This window comes from Hemitrygon akajei, chromosome 10, assembly GCF_048418815.1.
Source record: "Hemitrygon akajei chromosome 10, sHemAka1.3, whole genome shotgun sequence".
In the NCBI taxonomy this organism is placed as follows: domain Eukaryota; kingdom Metazoa; phylum Chordata; class Chondrichthyes; order Myliobatiformes; family Dasyatidae; genus Hemitrygon; species Hemitrygon akajei.
Window position 1 is genome coordinate 29,144,984 of NC_133133.1, and position 23,067 is coordinate 29,168,050.

Below are 23,067 nucleotides of genomic sequence, written 5' to 3' on the forward strand. Positions count from 1 at the left end.
CATAAGGCATTAACTTGTTCATTGCCAAATGTGAAGTTTACGATATGAACACTGTCCGCCAAAGATGGCTGCCGCTGTGATGCAGCTGTACAAACCAGAACAGGAAAGGTGAGGTGATGTAAATTTGTGACGTGCATTACGGTATTTGAAAAACCGAATAACTAGTTAACAGAAACATTTGGCTAAAAGACTATTTTCAATAGGTATAATTATTAATTACTACATTATTTTAGGTAACTAACCTCTTGTGTGCACATTAATTTCCTTTGTGCACTGGTTGAAAAACGTGTGTGCACGCGCACATGCTTACAGCTTAGAGGGAACATAGATCATGGACCATGATTGCCTACATCAGACAACACAGCTGATGATAATGATATGGATTTGCTGACTGCTATAGAGCTGCTGGCATCTTCTGCCACATTGGAACTTGGTTCGTGGCCACATATCGGACTAGAAAATGGTTCACATTACAAGCAATTCAACGAACCAGCTGTAATCTGGGGACAACCTGTGCCTACGACCCAAAATACAGGTCACTAATTCTCATCCACTCCAGTCACAAAATGATTGCAAACACATTGTATTGAATTTACCATAAAGTTTTCGGAATAACTTGCACAAAGTTTTTTCGCATGCCCTGTAAATAAGTGAAATAACCTGCACACGAGTATGTAAAAAACATGCAAATTCTGCGAACCTTGCAGAGATCCCAGGTGCACTTGCTCAGATTCTGCAATTCTAATTACTGTAGGGTACTTGTGGAAACTAGTGAATATGTGATTTAAACAGTCCTTTTATAAGTTCTAGAAATATTCACAGAGACCACTCCTCCCACCACCCCACTTCTAACAAGGACTTTTACATACAAGTATGCAAAAAACTAATTAATGTCAAAGTTAAAATATAGATGCAGCAGATTATCAATCCGCATAATTTGGAATTATTCAGTATTCAGATTCTACTGCATCTACATGCTTAAAAATAGTCACCATTCTTAACAGTGCATGCTTTTAAATATAATAGATAGAATTCTAAATACTATTTGTATGCAATACTGTGCTTTCCATTCAAACATATTGTATTGTGCACAAACCATTTTAAAATCATCTATTGCATTTACCCAAATACAGTACATAGGGATCCATAATACCAATTCAAAATAGAAAGTGGGTCCCATCTGTTATGTGCAAATAGAGCATAAAAAAGATTTTAGTGGAGTCAAAGCAAGTTAGTGATAATTTCTTGGAGAAAACTGGACCCATCGGGGACTGAACCAGGTACATCCAAGAACAATCCACCTCAGAAAGCCTATCTTTTGTCTAATGACATCACTAGTTACACGCCACACACATTTCCTCGTTGACTGGGAGAAAGGCTTTTGTGTGGCTTCTCTTCCCTTCACTGATCATCACAATGTTCAGGTCATTGTGGATCAATGGAAAGATCTTCCTAATGGTGAACATAATGTTTCTGGGAAGCATGCAGGGAGCCTTCCTCCTGAGGGAGAATGACCTGGCAGACGTTTCTCACAGCCTGCACTGCTCCAAGCCACAGATCCAGTGGCACTAATGCTACTCTTTACTTCCCCAACTCCGCACCTCCTCCCTTCCTCTCCCTCAAACTCAAGCAGCCTGAATTTATTGCTGGTTGTGGCATTGACTATTCTGCCTCAATGACAAAATGGTAGTGTGTTGCTATGATGAGATCCACACAAGCTCTAGAAGGATTGTGAAAATGCCATTGGTCTTCTGAAAACATAGAAGAGTACAGCGCAGTACAGACCCTTTGGCCCAGGATTGTGTTGACCTGCTGTATATATACCTACTCCGTGATCAATCTAATCTTTCCCTTCTACACAACCCAAAACTTTCCACTTTTCTTTCATCCATGCCTGCATCAGTCCAGGGACACCCTGTCATACCTGCAGTTAGCCGTAGAAACTTTGCTCCTGCATGCAGTATGCCGCATCATTCAGTCAAATGAAGACAATAGATGATGCTGAGGGACAGCAGCAGCAGAAACTAAGGGATATGAAGAGCAGAGTGAAGAAGGGTGGAAGTAAGAGGGGCAGGAGGAACAGGAAAGGGAAGTCCCATCTGCACAACACCAGCTTCTGCTCTCGGTAAAACAGAGGAGAGCCACATGGGCTATAAGAGACACCTTGATAGTGAGAGGCATTTCCCAAGGGGTATGTTGAACGCTAGACTCCAGTTCAGACAAAGTGATTATCTCAATACTCAATATTAAATACCAATATAAATTGCCAGTAGTCAGGCAAGAGTACTCAGATATTCACATAATAATTTGTCGAATCCTTCTTGGCAGCACCGGCCTACAATGATCATAATGCATTGATGAATGAATCTCTGATCCACCTACTGAAATGATTTGATGCAACTATTTACAGGTGTAAGGAAAGAGTTTAGTATCATTCCTCCCTGATATATGCTAAAATAAAATGGAAGTCTGAAAGACAAAGTGGTGTTGGCTTGGAATGGGATTGTTTTGAGAAAGTACAAGAGAAGCAGTCCACAGCAATGTTTTGAGAAAATCAATGAGTACAAGTCTGCAGCTATAATATTGGTGGAAAACACGTCTTTCTGGACTGAAGGTCGTAAGACATGGGGGGTGGGGGAGATGCAACTGGCACCACCAAGGGATGGGAAAGTACTAGTGTAAGGGGTTTTCAAGGGTTTGAAAAGGGGAACTTTCTTTGTGGAGGAGGAAGAGTTGGGTCCTAGGCTAGCTCACAACGGGTGCCAGTGTTAAGACAGGGAATAGTACATTGAGTCAAAGAGTTGGAGAGAGGAAACAGGCTGTGTGAAAGATCGCTGGGTTTATGACTCCCCTCCAATATTGCAGAGATCAGCCTGTTTAATACATGACAAGTATTATTTTGATTTCTGTACTGCTACTACTATAGATATCTGCTTTACTTTCTCTATTGCATTTGTGCTATTTCTAATGAAGTGTTTTCTTGTCGTCTCCTTTGTTTGCAGATGCATATCAAAATACCCTGAACTGAATAAGAACACATAACAAATTTTAAAATAATTTTTTCCATTACAACAGGGTGCACAGCTTATGAGGACATAAAACCCATTTCTCTATTGCTCAGTTGAATGGGTTCCTGCTGTGTCCCGGGATTCTTCCAATGGTGTCCCAGTACATAGAACCTCCATCTCCAGAATTTCCCTCTCCAATGAGAATTCCAGGTCTCGCACTAGGGTCTTGTGTGGCCTCAGTCTCCATCATGTCTGCCTTAATATACAGTATGTTGCTGATGTTTGGTTCATAAGGAAAACAATCCCTTAATTACCAATTCCCTTCTCCAACACAAGTGCATTGAAGTACTTGCAAATCATTAGGACCCATGTATGTCCTGTTCTAATGCATGTTTTTGATTCCAGACTACCATTGTGCTGTTTCTAGCATATTTCTGGTCAATGTTCCTGTCTTCTGCATTGACCCACACCACCAGCTTCACGAGCAGTTATTACCCTTCAACCATCAGGCCCTTGAACCAGAGTAGATAACTTCACTATGAATTGAAACCTATGGACTCACTTTTAAGTTCTCTTCATCTCATGTTCTTGACATTTATTGCATAATGATTTATTATTATTAATATTTCTCTCTTCTGTATTTACACATTCTGTTTTGCATATTGCATGTTGGTTGTTTGTTCACCCTGTTGATCTTGACCTTTCATTGATTCTATTGTATTTCTTGGAGTTACTGTGCATGCCCACAAGAAAACAAATCTTGGGGTTGTATATGGTGACGTATATGCACTTTGATAATAAATTTACTTTGAACTTTGATCTGTCTATACGTTAGTACGACACAGAGTATTGTTTAGCCCACCATTTAAAGAATGAAATCTAATGAAGCATTGGTAATTTGGATTGTAGTAATTCAGAGTGGAGTCCTTTAACTTTATGTGCATTGATGATGCTGAATTACTGCCAAAGCATCCACAAACATCTCACACACAAGTGAGAAATCAGGCATGATAAACTGTGACACCTCCCTACCACTCCTCCTTAAACTCAAGCAGTCTGAATTTTAATTTTGACTCTGGCACAGTCTGTTCTTCGTCAAGATTAATAACAATCAAAATTTCATTGCATACAATTCTTTCACATCATTTCATAGTAAGTATGGTGTTGCAGAATTTCTCATCTAATGGTCATTTGTCTTATTTAGACACATTTCTAAGAAATGACCAACATTAATACTATGCTGCAAATTAAATCACACCTTATTATTAAGATAAGGAAGGGAAATGACATACCTGATACTTTTGATGAAGTTCCCAGTTTCCTTGTTGCTCATGGTCATCATTAACCTACTATTTTCCAAGAAATGGCACAGCCAGTGAGGCTAATCAACTATTTTTTAATATTAGATGACAAACGTGGTGTGGACCACATGTAATGGATAAGTCTGATTTTTGCATGATGCTGAACTGTCATTTTACTCACAACACTGTAGGAGATGTCTATTTCATGCAGGTGAAAGTAAATCACAGGAGACTCAAATTTGGCCAAAGTCTTCAAGATGGATTGTAAGGTCAGATTAACTGCAGTCAAGACCATAACTATCGTTGGAATCTGGCCCAGTTTGAAAAACATGGGGAATGCTTACCTTCAAGCTGTTGAGTGATTTTTGGGCCAAACAGTTTTATGTTTCAAATAGAGATGTTCACTGCTATACAGGGGCTTTGTTACCTGTCTTCAACAACATGAGACGACCCACTCCACTGCAAAGCTCACGTATCCTTCTTATTGCACTTGTTATTGTGAAGCTGCACACATCTGAATATAAACCCAAGGACACAGCTCTACTTAAAGTCATTCTATATTGGGAGATGTGGTAATGAACAGTACATCTTAATAATGTCATTAGTAATTTCACTTGATACCAAGATGGATCAACCCATTTTAAGTAATTGCTACTCCAAACATTATCTCTAAACATATGTGAGAACAGTTGGGAGATTTGCAAAATGAATCAGAGGAGATGGCAAATCATAAACAAAGAGAGATTCTGCGGATGCTTTGCTCCATAGATGCTGCCTGACTTTTTGAGTTCCTTCACCATTTTGTACATATTGCTTGGAAGAGAGTGCATTGTCCCCAAGCTAAAACACCATCAATACATAACACTTGGGCAAGGTTTCAGAAACAAAAGGAAGGGCTTATTAGTTTCAAATGAAATTTATCAAAATTAAAAAGCAAAACAAAGAACATGTGGCAAGATTAATAAGTCATCAGAGATGGCCCTCACCTGTGATGTTGTCTTCTCCATTGGTAGGCAATTCCTTTATTGTTGTATCTGATAATTGCTGTGGCAGTCCTCAATAAAGTCTTAAATACTAGATATCACATGGAGCTTTAACCTCTTTCCTCCAGTATACCTGGCCACCTGTTTCATTTTATCAACTCAACCTTGTCACAAAAAGTGCTGCACATTTTTATCATATGTTCTTCCTTGCACCTTTGTTCATGCATCAGATGATCTATCAATAATTCAACTCCTTCTGCCGATCTTCTACCACTATCAAGTGCATCTTTGTTTAAAGATCTCAAAGAGATTAGTGTTATTTGTCACATGTACATGAAAATAGCGATACCATATAGTGAATTGCAACAATTGTGTTATCGCTTGCGATGTGCTGGGGGAAGCCCGTAAGTGTCCAGCACCAATGTAAAATGCCCATAACTCACTAACACTAACCGTATGTTTTTGGAATAAGGGAGGAAGTCCAAGCAGTCATGGTGAGAACATACAAACTCTTTACAGATAATGGTGGGAATTGAACTGTGATCTGTGACCACTGGCACCATAAAATGATTGCGCTACCCCTTACCCAAACATGCCCTATTATCATGCTTTCAAATTATGCTAACGATCATTATGATACTTCAAACAAATAAAGCTCTAAACTCATTATAACCATATAACAATTACAGCACGGAAACAGGCCATCTCGGCCCTTCTAGTCCTGTATTACTTTATTTTATTACCAAGAATAACATGGGGTCACTCTAATAGGACTTTGAAGATTTGCACCTAGATGATGACTCGTAGTAAAATGCTTATTTTAATAATGTCCAGGTTTTAATGACTTTTTTTTTATAAGTTGTTTCCAAAACAAACTTGCCTTACAGAATATCAGAAATTTGAGGTAGTGGAAAATTTAGAGCGTCAGTGATTTAAATACAATGCAGATTTCAAATGACAAACTATTGACAGTAGTACAGGACTACATGCACAGGTTTGATGGCTCACCTTGCAGCTGAGAGAACAGCAAAACTCACCTGTTTGCCATCCAATGTGTACAACTTCTTCACTACCCCCGTCTCCAGCTTAATGGCCTCAGTGATGTCGGTAAGGACTTGCTCAAAGGAGTGTGCCGTTTTCTTGTTGAGCAGGACTCTTACCGCTTTGCGTGGCTTGACTCCACTCCGTATAACAGTCACCAGCTTAGGGCGGACAAAATCCTTGGTCTCTTTGACTTCAGTCATGTGCTTGGCACTGGCCAGAGACTGAGGCACTTTCTGGGTACCACAGGCTTTGACATTCACAGACCAATTGGGATTCACATTCTTAGTGTAATCCACTTTTTTAAAGATGTCATGTGATGAGCAAACATAGCTCTCCCCTAAAGAGAAGAGAAAGAAAATACAGGGTATCATTTGACACTGAAATAAAGACAGAAAGGGATGCTTTCACTTTTTTTTAGTATTGATGTACAGTTTAGATACCTGATATGACTACTCTGGATGTTTACTAAGGCTAAACAGTCAATATAGCTGTATATAAATTAACTTAATAGCCAGCAATACACTGAATGAATTAGATGAATTCCAAAAAGTGACAAATCCACAAATTTGTAGTGGATATACCTTCTTATAGGGTAACACAGATTGAGGACATAACCTGTAAATGATTTCTGGCAGCAGGGACAGTAGCTGGCATATACTTGGCAATACCTCAAACCCACAATAGAAATAAGTATGGTAGCTTGAATTGTAAATTGTAATATAAAATGAAATTTCTTGATCAAACTTTCCATTAGCCTAGCAAAATCAAGTCAACCCAACGTATATATAAATCCAAGTTAACCCATTAATGACAAAGAATCTGGCATCCTTTGAGGAAGAACCTGCAACTTTTCAAGTTACTTTTATTTATTTTGGAATAAGTTTCCTGTGATTTGCAGTTTGGAGATCGTTTCGGTGTTTCAGCACTCTGCATGAGAGGATTCTGGGAGGCAGAGGCAGCGTGAGTGAACCTCCCGGAGAGACTTTGACTCCATTATACCGATTAAAGCTTCTGTTGCTTGTCAATTAAAGCGACGAGGGAGATTGAAACATTGGACCAGTGCGGAAGGTGAGTGCCAGCTCCCTGCCTTTTGATCGCGGGTGGGATCACTCTGCGTCGGACAGGGGAGACTGTCTTTTGATCGCGGGTGGGATCACTCTCCGACCGGAGAGGGGAGACTGTCTTTTGCTCATTGGTGGGATCACTCTCCTACCGGAGAGGGGAGACTGACTTTTGATCGCGGGTGGGATCACTCTCCTACCGGAGAGGGGAGACTGCCTTTTGATCGCGGGTGGGATCACTCTCCTACCGGAGAGGGGAGACTGCCTTTTGATCGCTGGTGGGATCACTCTCCTACCGGAGAGGGGAGACTGCCTTGTGATCGTGGGTGGGATCACTCTCCTACCGGAGAGGGGAGACTGCCTTTTGATCGCGGGTGGGATCACTCTCCTACCGGAGAGGGGAGACTGCCTTTTGATCGCGGGTGGGATCACTCTCCTACCGGAGATGGAGACTGCCTTTTGATCGCGGGTGGGATCACTCTCCTACCGGAGAGGGGAGACTGCCTTTTGCTCATTGGTGGGTTCACTCTCCTACCGGAGAGGGTAGACTGTCTTTTGATCGTGGGTGGGATCACTCTCCTACCGGAGAAGGGAGACTGCCTTTTGCTCATTGGTGGGATCACTCTCCTACCGGAGAGGGGAAACTGTCTTTTGATCGCGGGTGGGATCACTCTCCTACCGGAGAGGGGAAACTGCCTTTTAATCGCGGGTGGGATCACTCTCCTACCGGAGAGGGGAGACTGTCTTTTGATCGCGGGTAGGATCACTCTGCTACTGGAGAGGGGAGACTGTCTTTTGATCGCGGGTGGGATCACTCTCCGACCAGAGAGGGGAAACTGCCTTTTGATCGCGGGTGGGATCACTCTACTACTGGAGAGGGGAGACTGCCTTTTGCTCATTGGTGGGATCACTCTCCTACCGGAGAGGGGAAACTGCCTTTTGATCGCGGGTGGGATCGCTCTGCTGCCGGAGAGGGGAGACTGTCTTTTGATCGCGGGTGGGATCACTCTCCGACCAGAGAGGGGAAACTGTCTTTTGATCGCGGGTGGGATCACTCTCCCACCAGAGAGGGGAGACTGTCTTTTGCTCATTGGTGGGATCACTCTCCGACCAGAGAGGGGAGACTGTCTTTTGATCGCGGGTGGGATCGCTCTGCTGCCGGAGAGGGGAGACTGTCTTTTGATCGCGGGTGGGATCACTCTCCGACCAGAGAGGGGAAACTGCCTTTTGATCGTGGGTGGGATCACTCTCCTACTGGAGAGGGGAGACTGCCTTTTGCTCATTGGTGGGATCGCTCTGCTACTGGAGAGGGGAGACTGTCTTTTGCTCATTGGTGGGATCACTCTCCTACCGGAGAGGGGAGACTGTCTTTTGATCGCGGGTGGGATCACTCTCCCACCAGAGAGGGGAGACTGTCTTTTGCTCATTGGTGGGATCACTCTCCGACCAGAGAGGGGAAACTGCCTTTTGATCGCGGGTGGGATCACTCTCCTACCGGAGGGGGGAGACTGTCTTTTGATCGCGGGTGGGATCACTCTCCTACCGGAGAGGGGAGACTGTCTTTTGATCGCGGGTGGGATCACTCTCCTACCGGAGAGGGGAGACTGTCTTTTGATCGCGGGTGGGATCACTCTCCTACCGGAGAGGGGAGACTGTCTTTTGATCGCAGGTGGGATCACTCTCCTACTGGAGAGGGGAGACTGCCTTTTGATCGCGGGTGGGATCACTCTGCTACTGGAGAGGGGAGACTGTCTTTTGATCGCGGGTGGGATCACTCTCCGACCAGAGAGGGGAAACTGCCTTTTGATCGCGGGTGGGATCACTCTGCTACCAGAGAGGGGAGACTGCCTTTTGCTCATTGGTGGGATCACTCTCCGACCAGAGAGGGGAAACTGCCTTTTGATCGCGGGTGGGATCACTCTGCTACCAGAGAGGGGAGACTGTCTTTTGCTCATTGGTGGGATCACTCTCCTACCAGAGAGGGGAAACTGCCTTTTGATCGCGGGTGGGATTGCTCTGCTGCCGGAGAGGGGAGACTGTCTTTTGATCGCGGGTGGGATCACTCTCTGACCAGAGAGGGGAAACTGCCTTTTGATCGCGGGTGGGATCACTCTCCTACTGGAGAGGGGAGACTGCCTTTTGCTCATTGGTGGGATCGCTCTGCTACTGGAGAGGGGAGACTGTCTTTTGCTCATTGGTGGGATCACTCTCCTACCGGAGAGGGGAGACTGTCTTTTGATCGCGGGTGGGATCACTCTCCCACCAGAGAGGGGAGACTGTCTTTTGCTCATTGGTGGGATCACTCTCCCACCAGAGAGGGGAGACTGACTTTTGCTCATTGGTGGGATCACTCTCCGACCGGAGAGGGGAGACTGTCTTTTGATCGCGGGTGGGATCACTCTCCTACCGGAGGGGGGAGACTGTCTTTTGCTCATTGGTGGGATCGCTCTGCTGCCGGAGAGGGGAGACTGTCTTTTGATCGCGGGTGGGATCACTCTCCTACCGGAGAGGGGAAACTGTCTTTTGATCGCGGGTGGGATCACTCTCCGACCGGAGAGGGGAGACTGTCTTTTGCTCATTGGTGGGATCACTCTCCTACCGGAGAGGGGAGACTGTCTTTTGATCGCGGGTGGGATCACTCTCCTACCGGAGAGGGGAGACTGTCTTTTGATCGCGGGTGGGATCACTCTCCTACCGGAGAGGGGAGACTGTCTTTTGATCGCGGGTGGGATCACTCTGCGTCGGACAGGGGAGACTGTCTTTTGATCGCGGGTGGGATCACTCTCCTGCCAGAGAGGGGAAACTGTCTTTTGCTCATTGGTGGGATCACTCTCCTACCGGAGAGGGGAGACTGTCTTTTGATCGCGGATGGGATCACTCTGCTGCAGGGGAGGGAAGCTTGCGTGGCCTGCCACTACGCCCAGAGAATGTTACCCAGGTTTTCTGCATTTTGAATATAGATTTAGACCATGGACTTCTTTCAGTCTTAAAGGTTTTTTTAATATTGTGTTTTTCATGCAATCTTTCTTGGTTTTTTTATGTGTGGAGGGGAGGGATTGGGGGGGGGGTCAATGTGCGTATTTAGTTTTTGTTTTATTTTGTGCATGGAGGGGGGATTGTGGGGGGGTGGGGTTGATGATCACACTGCTGTCCTTTTCTTTCTTGATTTCGTGGCTATTTGGAGAAGAAGAATTTCAGAGTTGTATACGGTACTTTGAATATATTTGAATAAAATGAGCCTTTAAATATGTTTAATCAGGAGCCCTGCAACACATAGTAAGGAATGTGCACTGCTCACTTTGTCAATTTGCTGAATTAATTGCAATTCTAGAGAAGCCCTCCACACACTAATCAGTACCTTGTACATGGGATCTACGTAAATTCGAAGGACTAGAATTTTTGAAGCACACAGTAGGCCAATATTCCTTTTCAGAGTAGGAGAGATAGGGGAAAGAAACAGTATGTTATGAATGGCTTCAATACACACATTGAAGTGCATCAGCTTCTTAATTGCTTCTCATTTTGCTTTTGATCCCATTTGAGGCTTTGAATAAAAATTCTTATGTAATTCTTTACTTAATAACTAAACTGAAAACTCATCTGTGTCTATTCTCATTCAATTAATTAATAACATTTGATTTAAAGTTCACTTCTCTTTGTTTTTTGGGGGTGGTAACAGCAGAATATTGTTACCACTTTCTCAAAATACAGAAAAAAACTAAAAGAGCAGAATAACTTAATTGGCAATTGTACGGCAATCCACGTGCTTCGGGAAAATGAGTTCAATTTTATTGTCAATCAACCATATATATGTACATCACCAAACAAAACAACATTACAATGGACCAATGTGCAGAACACAGGACATATAAATTACTTTGTGTTGTGTGTAATTTAACACAAATAAATTTACAAATAATAAGGTGTATTTATGATACATGTTAAGAAGTAAAGAGTTTAATGCTACTGGCGTTTCATACGTGATGAAACCTGGATGGTGGCAGGGAGTTCAGTCACGTCACAGTCTGAGGAAGGAAGCCGATTCACATCCTAACAGTCCTTGTCCTAATGTTACGGTATCTGATGCTGATGGTAGGGGTCGAAGAGATTGTTGGACAATATTAAGGACCTTATTATCAGCAAAATGATGTACTTTTTTAATAAATAACAATAAATCGACACTTGATTAGCTGAATCAAGTATCTCAGTTGAAAGGTCACGTATAACTCTTTATTAACTTTGACTGGCTCTTCAGAAAGATTGTGATACATAAAAAGGAAATATTCTGGGGGTGGGACACAGACAGTCTGGCAATATATTCTAAAGCTATTCCATGCTATTTATATTTTTCTGCCTCTATTTTTAAGCACCATCTTGGGGCTAGCCAACTACCTTCTCAGTCAAGGCCATACTTGTGCCTATGTAGAGCTTTGTATTAAAATTAGAAAGTACTGTATCACATCCAAACCCAATTGTGTTCTGATCCAGGCCCATACTAATGCAATTTCCAACAGTTAACAGTCAGCAGGTGTTCCAATTTTTCCTCACTCCTCTTCCATGCTTGAATGGATCAAGGCTAATTTAAGGAGATTTACCATCTTACCTGCTCAGATCAGCTGATATGGAATTACAATTTTAACTTTTTGCTCAATAGAGATTGGTAATGGACATACCCATTGAGCCATCAAAGAGGTGGGGAAGAATGGTGTGGCTTACTCCTGTTGAAAACCCTAATCAATACAATTTAGCAAAACACCATGCCCACTTTGATCACTAAATTGGACTTTGGCTTTTCTTTTGATATGATTGCCTTCTTTCTCGGAACAACCAGGCATAATTTATGTATCCTCGTGAATGCTGCTTATATAATGTGATACAGCTGCAAGTACGTTTCCCACATACATGGCGTATCACAATTAAACTCAACCTTGTCTGCATATTCATGAAGTCAACAGTAGGACTGAAGAACCAGAGCCATGCCTGATCTGTTTGTCCTCCCAGGCCACAGACATTGTGACCAACTATAATGGAAACCCACTACCACAGAAGCTGAGCACCACTAATTAAACTGGGGGAGGGGGAAATCAAACTTGGGAACGTATTTTAAAAATTTGCCAACCCAAGTTCTGCATTTCCTCATCTTAACTGATGCCTGACAAGAAATCATTCTAATGCCGATGTGAACTGTTAATATGCATCAGTCTTGTTCAGTAAAAGGAAAACGATATAACGAGGGTCAGCCAACAAGGGAAGTTCGCTAATGAAAAGACAAGTCTTTGCAGGCATTGAATCGAGGCACTTTACAGCTTTGAGTATTAAATGCTGAACAAAGCCTATAAAATTAATTCTGTCTCCAAAGGAAATAAATTAATAATGAGATAGCTACAAAGTGAATTGCTGTCACATAAATAAGCAAATACTAAATAAAAGCCAAACCAATAAATGTAGAGTGTAGGCCAGATAGCTTTACACAGATGGCATTAAATGGATGCTCACAAAGCTATCAGCTCTACCCATATTGTGCTCTCGGCTTTGCTTTAAATTCAGTAAATAGAAACAGATAGGAGAGGTTCACTAATTTTCCATAATCACTCTTCTTCTTGAAGTCACAATTTGGCCATGCCTGTTTATTCATTGCATTCAACCTTTCACATTATGAGAGTGACAGATTTGACAGAGTTCATATATAGTGCTCCCATGCTAAACGAGAACAAAGGCCAAGAAATCAAATCACTTAACAGTTTATTTCAGGGCATATGATTCAAAATAAAACTCAGAAAAGTGAAATACGATACCAACTATTCCTGATTCATTTCGCATAGTTCCAGGCATACACTCAGAGACTTACCAGCTTGAGTCTAGCTTGCAATTCTGATACAGTTTTAGCATTACACATCCATCAAACAATGTCATTTCCACAACTGGAAAACCAACCCTCATTCTGCTAAGAGCCACCATTGTCAGGAACTCCCAGGACAGTACTGATAGTGCTGGACTGTCAACATTGCTCCTGGTAGCAACACCACTGGCTCACCCATCAATCCTCTTCAGCCCAGTCCTCGATACCTCCATCTCCACTCCACAGCTTCCTATGCAGTGTAATTGGTCAGTACAATCCATTCATCCTAGATCCACTTCAATAATACTCGATTTAACATTACCCTATCTCGTCCCTCTATTTGCAGTTTTGATGCAGGGGTATACCCAAAATTTCAAAAATTGATTTCCTTCCATAGACAGTACTTGCCCCTTTGAATTCCTCCAGCTCATTGTTTGTTGCTTGAGGTTCCAACATCTCTCATGTCTCCATGACCCCCTCCTCAAATGGCTCCTTACCTGTGTCCATAAGACCATAAGATATAGGAGCAGAAGTAGGCTATTCGGTCCATCGAGTCTGCTCCACTATTCAATCATGGGCTGATCCACTTCATTCAGTCATCCCCACTCCCCTGCTTTCACCCAATACCCTTTGATGCCCTGGCTAGTCAAGAACCCATCTATCTCTGCCTTAAATACACCCAATGACCCAGGGTGTCTGACCAAAAACTCTCACTACCTCCCACCCAGTCACATCCCTGAGTCGTGCCCTCTCTCCCTAAACCCAGCTTAGTTCTCGGATATATTTGAAGGTCAGCCCTATTAACTTTCGATTGAACTAACTAAACTACCATGAGTAATGGGGGAAATCAGGGTTCTACCATACCAAATGATGGCAGCCAGGGCATAAATTCTCCACTCCAAACTTAGGGAGATAATAACATAAAATAACATTACAGGGCTCATGAGGCTCTGGAACTGAAGTGAGTATACCTTAAATCCTTTAACCATTGGAAGGCAGGTCTGCTGCCAGGCTACACAGTAGCGCACTGGTTAGCACAACGTTTTATATTACCAGCAACCAGTGTTCAATCCCCACTGCTGCCTGTAAGGAGTTTGTACATTCTCCCCGTGACCGTGTGGGCTTCCTCCCACAGTCTAAAGATGTACCGGTTGGTGGGTTAATTGGTCATTGTAAATTGTCCTGTGATTCGGCTTGGATTAAATTCGGGGGTTGCTCGGTGGCACAGCTCAGGGGAGCCAGAAGGGATCTGTGAGATAGATAGATGGATGGATAGATAGACAAATGGATAGATCCTAAGGCTATGGGAGTTACTGGAGTTTGCAGAGATGAATCCAAAACTGACACTTACCACAGCTCACTAAATCAGCTAGACCAGTGAGTACCCATGAAATACCCAGTTCAATAGAGGTATTAACCCACCAACTTGGGAGCTAATAACAGACTAGATTAATGCTACTTACATTGTGCCGTAGGGAAATTCATGTCCTGCTTACATTTCGGTTTCTTATGTGAAATTGTTGCATACATGTCTAGGGCACAATAAAAAATCTTTTCTAGACACTTGGCACAGAAGTGGTATTTGGGCTTCAGGCCAGCAATCTCTACATAGCAAGCCAAATATATTAAGACTTATGACATGTATGGGGCTTACTGGATCCGATGTCTGTGTCTTTGCACAAACTGAATTTTGATGGCTTGCCTTTGTTGTCAACCTGAATGTTATGTGAAGCCCAAACTAACATCAATGATTCTTAATTTTTAAGATAATTTCACCATATGAGATTTTTAGTTAATAACATACCGATTGACTTGAAGGATTGCAGTGATTACTAAGATACTAGAAAGTGGACAATCACTCAGTCAGTATTAGCATTTGCTTCTTGCACTGCCACTAATTAACCCACTTCTCCTCACTTTTAATATTATTCCTCAACCGAGCAAGTAACAAGCACAGGGTTAAACAAGCAACATATTGTTACATAGGGTGATTAAAGTGAAATGAGGCCGAAGGGGAGGCTTTGTTGTCTGAAGTATAAATTTAAAAGAATTCTGAACACTTAAGTTGACCCCAAAGAACTTTTGCAGATGATTAGTTTCCAGTCTTTAGTTACAACAAAAAAAAAACACATTTATGACCACAACTGCTCAGCTACCTCCATTTGTCATGAATCGTTACACTTCGGAACATTTTTTTGCCATATACTGTAATTATCAAATTCAGGGTATTAACTAACTAGTTTTATGAAGGAGAGCTATTAATATTTCTGCTATCTATTCCTTACAGCGAGGAATGCGTTGGGCAGCTTTCAAAAGGAAATATATCACAGCTGCTGCTGACTGTACAATGGCAGTTTAGTCACCCAAACAGTAAATGATGCGATATGGTGTCACTCCCTGTTGATAGCAAGATAATATTCACCATGTATCTGTCAAAAGGCAGTGAAGGAAGCTACCCCACTGTTGCTGATCAACGCTATAATGGTGGAAATAAGAAATGAGGCTGGAGAACTGGTTGATGGGTTAATTCCAACAATGACCATTTTAGATGTTTTCCAATCATATCAAGAATTATTTCCTAGAAATTTTACCACACCCTTGTTAAAATGAAATGCACAATCCCAATTCCACATTATTAGGGAATGAAAGGCAAGATTAAAATTGGCTTTCCTATGCCCAACTTTATCAAAGAGATCAATGCTGACACAACTTATCCTCCTGATTATTTTTAGTTATTGAGCACTACAGCACAGAATTAGGCCATTAGGCCCATCTAGTCCATGCCGAACTGTTATTCTGCCTAATCCCATAGACCCTCACCTGGCCAATAGCTCTCCATACCAGTCCCATTCATGTACCTGGTCAAAATTCTCTTAAATATTGCAATCAAACCCTCAACCACCACTTCCACTGGAAGCTATTTCCACACTTGCACTGCACTCTAAATGAAAAAGTTCCACCTGAGGCTCCTTTTAAATGTTTCACCTTTCACCCCTTAACCTATATCCTCTAGTTCTAGTTTCACCCAACCCCCAGTGGCAAAAGCATGCTTGCATTAACCTATACCCCTTTTCTTTCATACCCGGTGATAATTCCGCAAAGGAAATTGGATCATTTGCAGCTTTACTGCAGAAAAAGAACAACCAGAAGGCTTGGGAGTACTCATGCATGGCTCCATAAAGGTTAAAGTGCAGGTTGAGTCTGTGGTAAGGAAGGTAAATGCTATGTTAACATTCATTTTGAGTGGACAAGAATATAAAATCAAGGATGTAAAGCTGAGGCCTTACAAGGCATTGGTCAGACCACATGTGCAAGCTTCTAAGCTGTTTTGGGCCTCTTATCTAAAAAGATATTCTGGCATTGGAGAGGGAATGTACGGGTTAACACATGAGGAGTGATGATGACTCTGGGTCTGTACTCACTGGAGTTTAGAAGAATTGAGGGGTGGGGATCTTATTAAAACCTATTGAGTATTGAAAAGCCTGGATAGAGTGGATAAGGAGAAGGTGTCTCCTACTGTTGGTGACTGCCCTGTGACCAGAGGGCACAGTCTCAGGTTAGTGATGTGGAGAAATTTCTTTTACCAAAGGGCAGTGAATCTGTGGAATTCATTGCCATAGATGACTTGAGGCCAGGTTAATGGGTACATTTAAAGCAAACATTGATAGGTTCTTGATTAGTCAGGGTATCAAAGGTTACAGGGAGAAGGCAGGAGAATAGGACTGAGAGCAATAATAAATCAACCACAAAGGAATGGCAGAGCAGATTCAATCGGCTGAATGGCCTAATTATGTTCCCATTTCTTACAGTCTTATTGTCCAAGACAAGAGTAGGGGTAGGGAACCGTTCTTAACTCTTTACAGTGAGGAAACCTATCAAAATCCTGGATGACATAAAAGCATTTTAGCTGTTTAATAAGTTAACTATCTATGATCATCTATCTGTGATAGATGCCCTTTAAATTCAAGCCAATAGATTTTGTTTAGTTAAATATATTGACTTAAACCAGGAAAACTTCAATAAAATGAGATCACAACACCAAACCTCAATACATTTAATGCCTGGGTTGCATTGCAACCTGATTTAGAATTATGTTAGCTATTCAGTAACAGTTACTTGAACAAACCAAAAGAAAATAAAATTGAAGGAAGCAAGGGAAAGTAAGATCTGACCAGTTACTATGGTCACCAGGTACTAACCTTCCTCCAGTTCATCAAGGCTGGTGATCTTCCCAGCTCCATCAATGGTAAAGATAATGCGAACTCCCTGAGGCAGGTTCACATTATCAGACAGGGTTCGGGTCAGGTCTGCCAGCAGAGCATCAAAGGTACGGAAGCGGTCAGCAGATATTGCGTACACGATGCCCTTGAAGTACCGGTCCCCATTACGGTAGAAACGGACCTTCTTGGCTTTCTTCTCAGTGGTAAGGGCTTGCAAGGTTCGGGTGCGATAGAAGCTGCAATGAGCACTGTGCGTGGGGCTGGGCAAACCATTCATCCTCGAACCCTTTGAGTAACGCGTCTTGTCCCTTTCGTCAAAATGGCCGAAATCCAGCTCTTTTTCTTGGAACATGCTTCGGTTAACTTATCAGAGTGGAAGATCAAACAGACCTGCAACAGACACAGGCTTCAATATGAAACTTAGCACAAACTCACAAACTCTAGAAAATACATGGCCTTTGGCTTCTAATTGCTGGAAAGCGTAAAGCAATTCTTCTCTATCACATTCATGACACCAATTTAAATGCCCTTCTTCCAACCACTGGAACATCTGTTAAAATTGGGTGGGATCATCGACCCAACTTTGTTCATCCATGACATCCAACTATTAGATCTTTCCTAAGAATTGATAAGACTGCTGAGCTCTCTGCATACAGAAAGTAATGACCATCATATTTGAAGAGAGCAGTAGGCTAGAATTTAAAATTGTAAGGTTACACAGGGGTAATGTGTTAGCTCTGAGCTCTTCCACTAGATACAGCAGAGGGAGCTTTCTTTGCCTGCATTGAATCTAACAGAGCTATCACTGACACATGATTTCTGACTTGAAGCTTTCCACTCTCCAGTGCTAAAAGGACAAAAACTAATGCAAGAACTTCCTCTTCTGGCCATTCACCTACATTTATTTAAGTTGCATAATTTCAAATGGAATTTTCTTCGTTGTTTCTAAACTGTACAGTATCATCTTGTGATAGAAAAATACTAATTAACTCAACAGTTAATCGATGGGTGTTGGCGCGTGGCCTAGTGGGCAAGGCATCAGACTAGTAACCTGAAGGTCGCTGGTTCGAGCCTCAGCTGAGGCAGCGTGTTTGTGTCCTCGAGCAAGGCACTTAACAACACATTGCTCTGCGACAACACTGGTGCCAAGCTGCATGGGTCCTAGTGCCCTTCCCTTGGACAACATCGGTGGCGTGGAGAGGGGAAGGCCTGCAGCTTGGGCAACTGCCGGTCTCCCATACAACTCTGCCCAGGCCTGCGCCCTGGAAACTCCAGGCGCAGATCCATGGTCTCTTGAGACCGATGGATGCCACCAATTAATCGATGGACTTGAAATAAATGGGAAAATTCCCTCAGAAGTGCTTTTCCTATTATGATGCACGTGCAGAAATGAACGTGTTTTTGGGCTGAATTTTTGGGTGTTATGATTCTGTTTCAAACTCTAGGGAATTAAAGAAATCCATACTCAATCAGTAAACTGATCACAGTATACTACCGGTAGTCACATTTCCACCAATGTTTTCCATCTTCAAATTCCAATACAATCCCATCACATTTCTGGTTAACAAACACTAATACTTAGCTTCAGATAAGCCTTGAATGCAAATAATAAAAAACGATTTAAAACCAGAGCTTAGCCTTATCTGGCTTTTTCCCAGAAGATCTTTCATTCACAAAAATGCCCTTTCTAAAAGCAATTTCATGAAAGTGAAACATTAGAATAATTCCACTCCAACAGAAAAAAAATCACACCTTTATTTATTATATAGTCGCAAGAGCTTTAGGCATATTTGTGTCATTATCCAAGGAAGGCAATACTTTTGAAGTTAAGTCACCATTGTTAGGTATACAAACATGAAAAAACTATGAATTGTCCTGTTTAAAGGTATGGTAAACATGGTCAGTTAATCTGATTTTGATAATGATGGTCGAGAAAATAATATTGACCAGGTCACCTAGAGTATACACTACCCATTAACCCCACTTCATCAGAACATGTGAATGGAGAGTTAGTTGAATACCTCATCCTAACTGCATCTCTTCCAACAATACAGCACTCCCTCAGTACTGGACTGAACACCAACTTGTTCTTCACTGCTCAAGTCTGAAAGTCACAAACTTTTCTGTCTGATTTGACTGTGCTTTAGCCGAAGCAACAAACACACACACACACACACACACACACACACACACACACACACACACACACACACACACACACACACACACACACACACACACACACACACACACACACACACACACCACACCCTCCCTTCCCCCTCCCCCTCCCCTTTCAGGCTACAAAATAATTGAGTCCTGAATGTCAATATACTAAATTTTAAGGGCATCTTTGCAACCCAGATAGTGGACCTAATCAGACACAATGTATTTACCGTGATTGTTAATGTTTGCATTCAAGTAAAAATGTATAATGTACAAAATACAATAAAGTATTATTTACACAGTTGGGCAGGACACATTTTTGTTGTTAAGTTTATTGTATTCTGTACATGATACATTGTACTTACACAGGCCTTAAAATTTGCACTTCTCTGTTGCAGCTTGTTCAACTTGTGCATCGTAACAACATGGTCCATATTGCAAACACCAAGGTCTTTATAGACTTGAATGCAAAATCATGATGGAAATCTCCTTGGCCTCTTCTCAACACATTCTCTTGTCTTCAATCAAGAATTTACCAGACTAAATTTTTTTTTACAGTGCTTACATCATTGGGATTCATTATTTGATCTCAAGTCTCTGCCATTGTAATTTAACATTATCCCTTTGTTTTCCCTGTCCTAAGGGCAGAGATTGCTAACTGGCTATCAGCAATATTATTGCACTAAACATTGTTCTACCAACATTCTAGTTGTCTGTTCTCTGAGTCACAGTGAATGGAAAGTTAAGTCAATGAAATGGAAAAGTAACCATGATCTTCCATTCCCCAAATATATAGTCTTTATTAACAGACAACCCAGTGGGATTTCCAAGTGATACTACTCCCACTGTAGGTTGGAAATACGGGTACAAATTCCTACTGCAAATTAACTTTTCTTATAAGGAAAATCATAGATGCAGATGCTGGAAAATGAGAAATAAAAACAGAAAGTTGAAAATACTCAACAATTCAGGCAGCATCTGTGAAGAAAGTAATTTTTTTGACTAATCAGAATGTAGAAAAAAACAGTTTTAACAATTATCTAAATAATTACCTGACCTCTTCCTACCAATAATGCAAGCAGCAACAAATGATTCAGAAGGCTGTTGGTCTGAAGAAATAGCTGACCAGAGATTCAAAGCCAGACATCTTTTGTGTTGTAGTGCTAGACTTCATGATCAGTTGACTCATGGGCAAAACCTGCCCTCGCTGCGGAGTGTGAGGTAACTCTGATGAACCTCACCTTGTTCCGCGTGACCACTGAATCCCCAGGCACATCATTTTGTGCCACGGGTCCATCCAGATATCACCCCCCCCCCCCTCCCTCCCTCCCCCGGGACGTGCTTTGGTGGCAAATGGATGAGTCAGGCGGCTGCACCAGGGGAGCAGAGAAGGGTGGATGGGCTGCGCCAAATCTGACAGGCTGTGCACTACAGAGGTGCAGATCATCTCAAAATGACATCATCCCTTCACTGCAAAACAAAATTACTCAAACAAGACGTATTTATTCCAGCTCCAACCGACTTTCGAAACCGACCTAACAGTAAAACGCGATTTTTGAAAAAAAACCACACACACACACACACACTGGAACACAAGCGTTTACTCCCTGTGGTAAGCAGAAACCTCCAACACAGACGGCAATTCTGACCCCATGCGTTAAGGTAACAATGTCTGGGGAAGGGTTTCTCCTCGTAATGAACAGCGCATAACGGAGTACAAATAAAATACATATTTCATGAACTGCTATGCATCGAAAAGGTAAATAGGCACACGACAAGGAGGATTCGTACGAAACACTTGTTAACAAAGGCGCGATAAGTGAATCATCAAAAAGCCCTCTGAACACTTACTGTCAAAGGCGCGTTAACAAAAGGATACATTGCTGTGATTTATCAAATATTGAACTGGTAACGAAAAATGCTACCTTCATTCAAAGAGGGGGAACTTCGTGTACGATTAGATATAAGTCTTCATTCAATTATATAACATAGAGAATGTTACAGCGTAGTTGAAGGGAAAGTACTATTGTTCATAATTGCTAATCTGCAGAACGTATTCATAATGGACTGAATGGAAAACGTATCCGCTAATCCTGCAAAATACTGTGGAATTAACATTTAGTAGGTGAGAAAATATCCGACGTCTAAAAATGAACACGGCATGTATGATAGAATTTGAAAATTCTTACCGTCTCCATATATCAGTTGCAGAGACACTGAAATAAATCACCTCCCAATTTTCTCATTTCACATTGCGTCTACATCTTACTGCAGCATGTCAAACCCGAGTTCGATATAAGTGTTACAACAACAGCGTATCTACATTTATTTATAAGGAGATAGACACAGATTGCCGATTTCCCCCACTCAGCCTTTTATTTAACGAAAGAAGCAACTCACCAAACTGTGTATGGTAGGGTGTGGATGCAGAGAGAGAGACAATTCAAGTCTGCTTTTGTTGTCTGCGCTCGAGCTGGCCAGACCCTCCACGGCGGAACTGTGTGCTTCCCTGGGTCCTAGTGCGAGGCTGGTAACCTTCCACAGAAATAACCAAATTAATCCCAAGAGATTCATGTTTCCTTCGTAAAGGCAACGCAAGCGATCAATAAATGGAAATTTAAAAGTAATTATATTATAAATATTTATAAAATATTAATACTCAAACAACTCCTCAAGCTAATATAAAAACAAAACGGAAAAGCCTATAGATACAGCCAAGCCTATCACGGTTAAGGCCCTCCCCACCATTGAACATACCTGCATAGAAGCTGCCACAGGACCCCCACCACCGAGACGATGCTCTCTTCTTGCTGCTGTTCTCAGGAAGAAGGAGCAGGAGCCTCAGGACCCACACCTCAATGTTCAGGAGCAGTCATTACCACTCGACCATCAAACTCTTGAACTTGAGTGGATAACTTCACTCATCCAATCTATGAACTGTTTCCACAACCAATGGACTAACTTTCAAGGACTCTTCATCTCATGTTCTGGATATTTATTGCTTATTTACTTACTATTAATAATATTATTTCTCTTTTTGTCTCTTACTGTATTTACACAGTTTGTTGTCTTTTGATCATTGATTGTTTGTCCATCCTGTTGGATACTGTCTTTCAGGGTTTAAATTATGTTTCTTGTATTTACTGTGAACACCCAGAAGAAAATGAATTTCAGGGTTGTATATGGTGATTTATTTATTTTATTGAGAATGTAGTGTGGAGTATGCCCTTCTGTCCCTACGAGCCATACTGCCACAGCAACAACTGACAAACCCAATTAACCCTAACCCAACGGTTCCCAACCTGGGGTCTACAGATCCCACAGTTAATGGTATGGGTCCATGGCATTAAAAACGGTTGGGAACTCTTGCTCTAACCTAATCATGAGACAACTTAAAACGACCAATTAACCTATCTGGTACATCTTTGGACTGTGGGAAGAAATC

General features: G+C 42.0%; 1 protein-coding gene across 3 annotated transcripts in view; it reads right to left on the reverse strand.

The window, feature by feature from the left end:
• Positions 1 to 22,154, reverse strand: part of LOC140734255 (neuronal migration protein doublecortin-like) — a 175,404-nt gene extending 153,250 nt beyond the window's left edge. For 2 of the 3 annotated variants that reach the window (XM_073057979.1, XM_073057977.1), the window contains exons 1-3: positions 22,023 to 22,154; positions 17,436 to 17,846; positions 6,330 to 6,673 (exon numbers count right to left, since the gene is read on the reverse strand). In XM_073057979.1, the coding sequence (XP_072914080.1) occupies positions 6,330 to 6,673; positions 17,436 to 17,808 (717 nt within the window). In that variant the 5' untranslated portion in view covers positions 17,809 to 17,846; positions 22,023 to 22,154. Of the gene's footprint in view, positions 1 to 6,329; positions 6,674 to 17,435; positions 17,847 to 21,811; positions 21,961 to 22,022 lie in introns of those variants that run through there. The other variant, XM_073057978.1, reaches the window with a different exon arrangement.
• Positions 22,155 to 23,067: the final 913 nt, after the last annotated feature.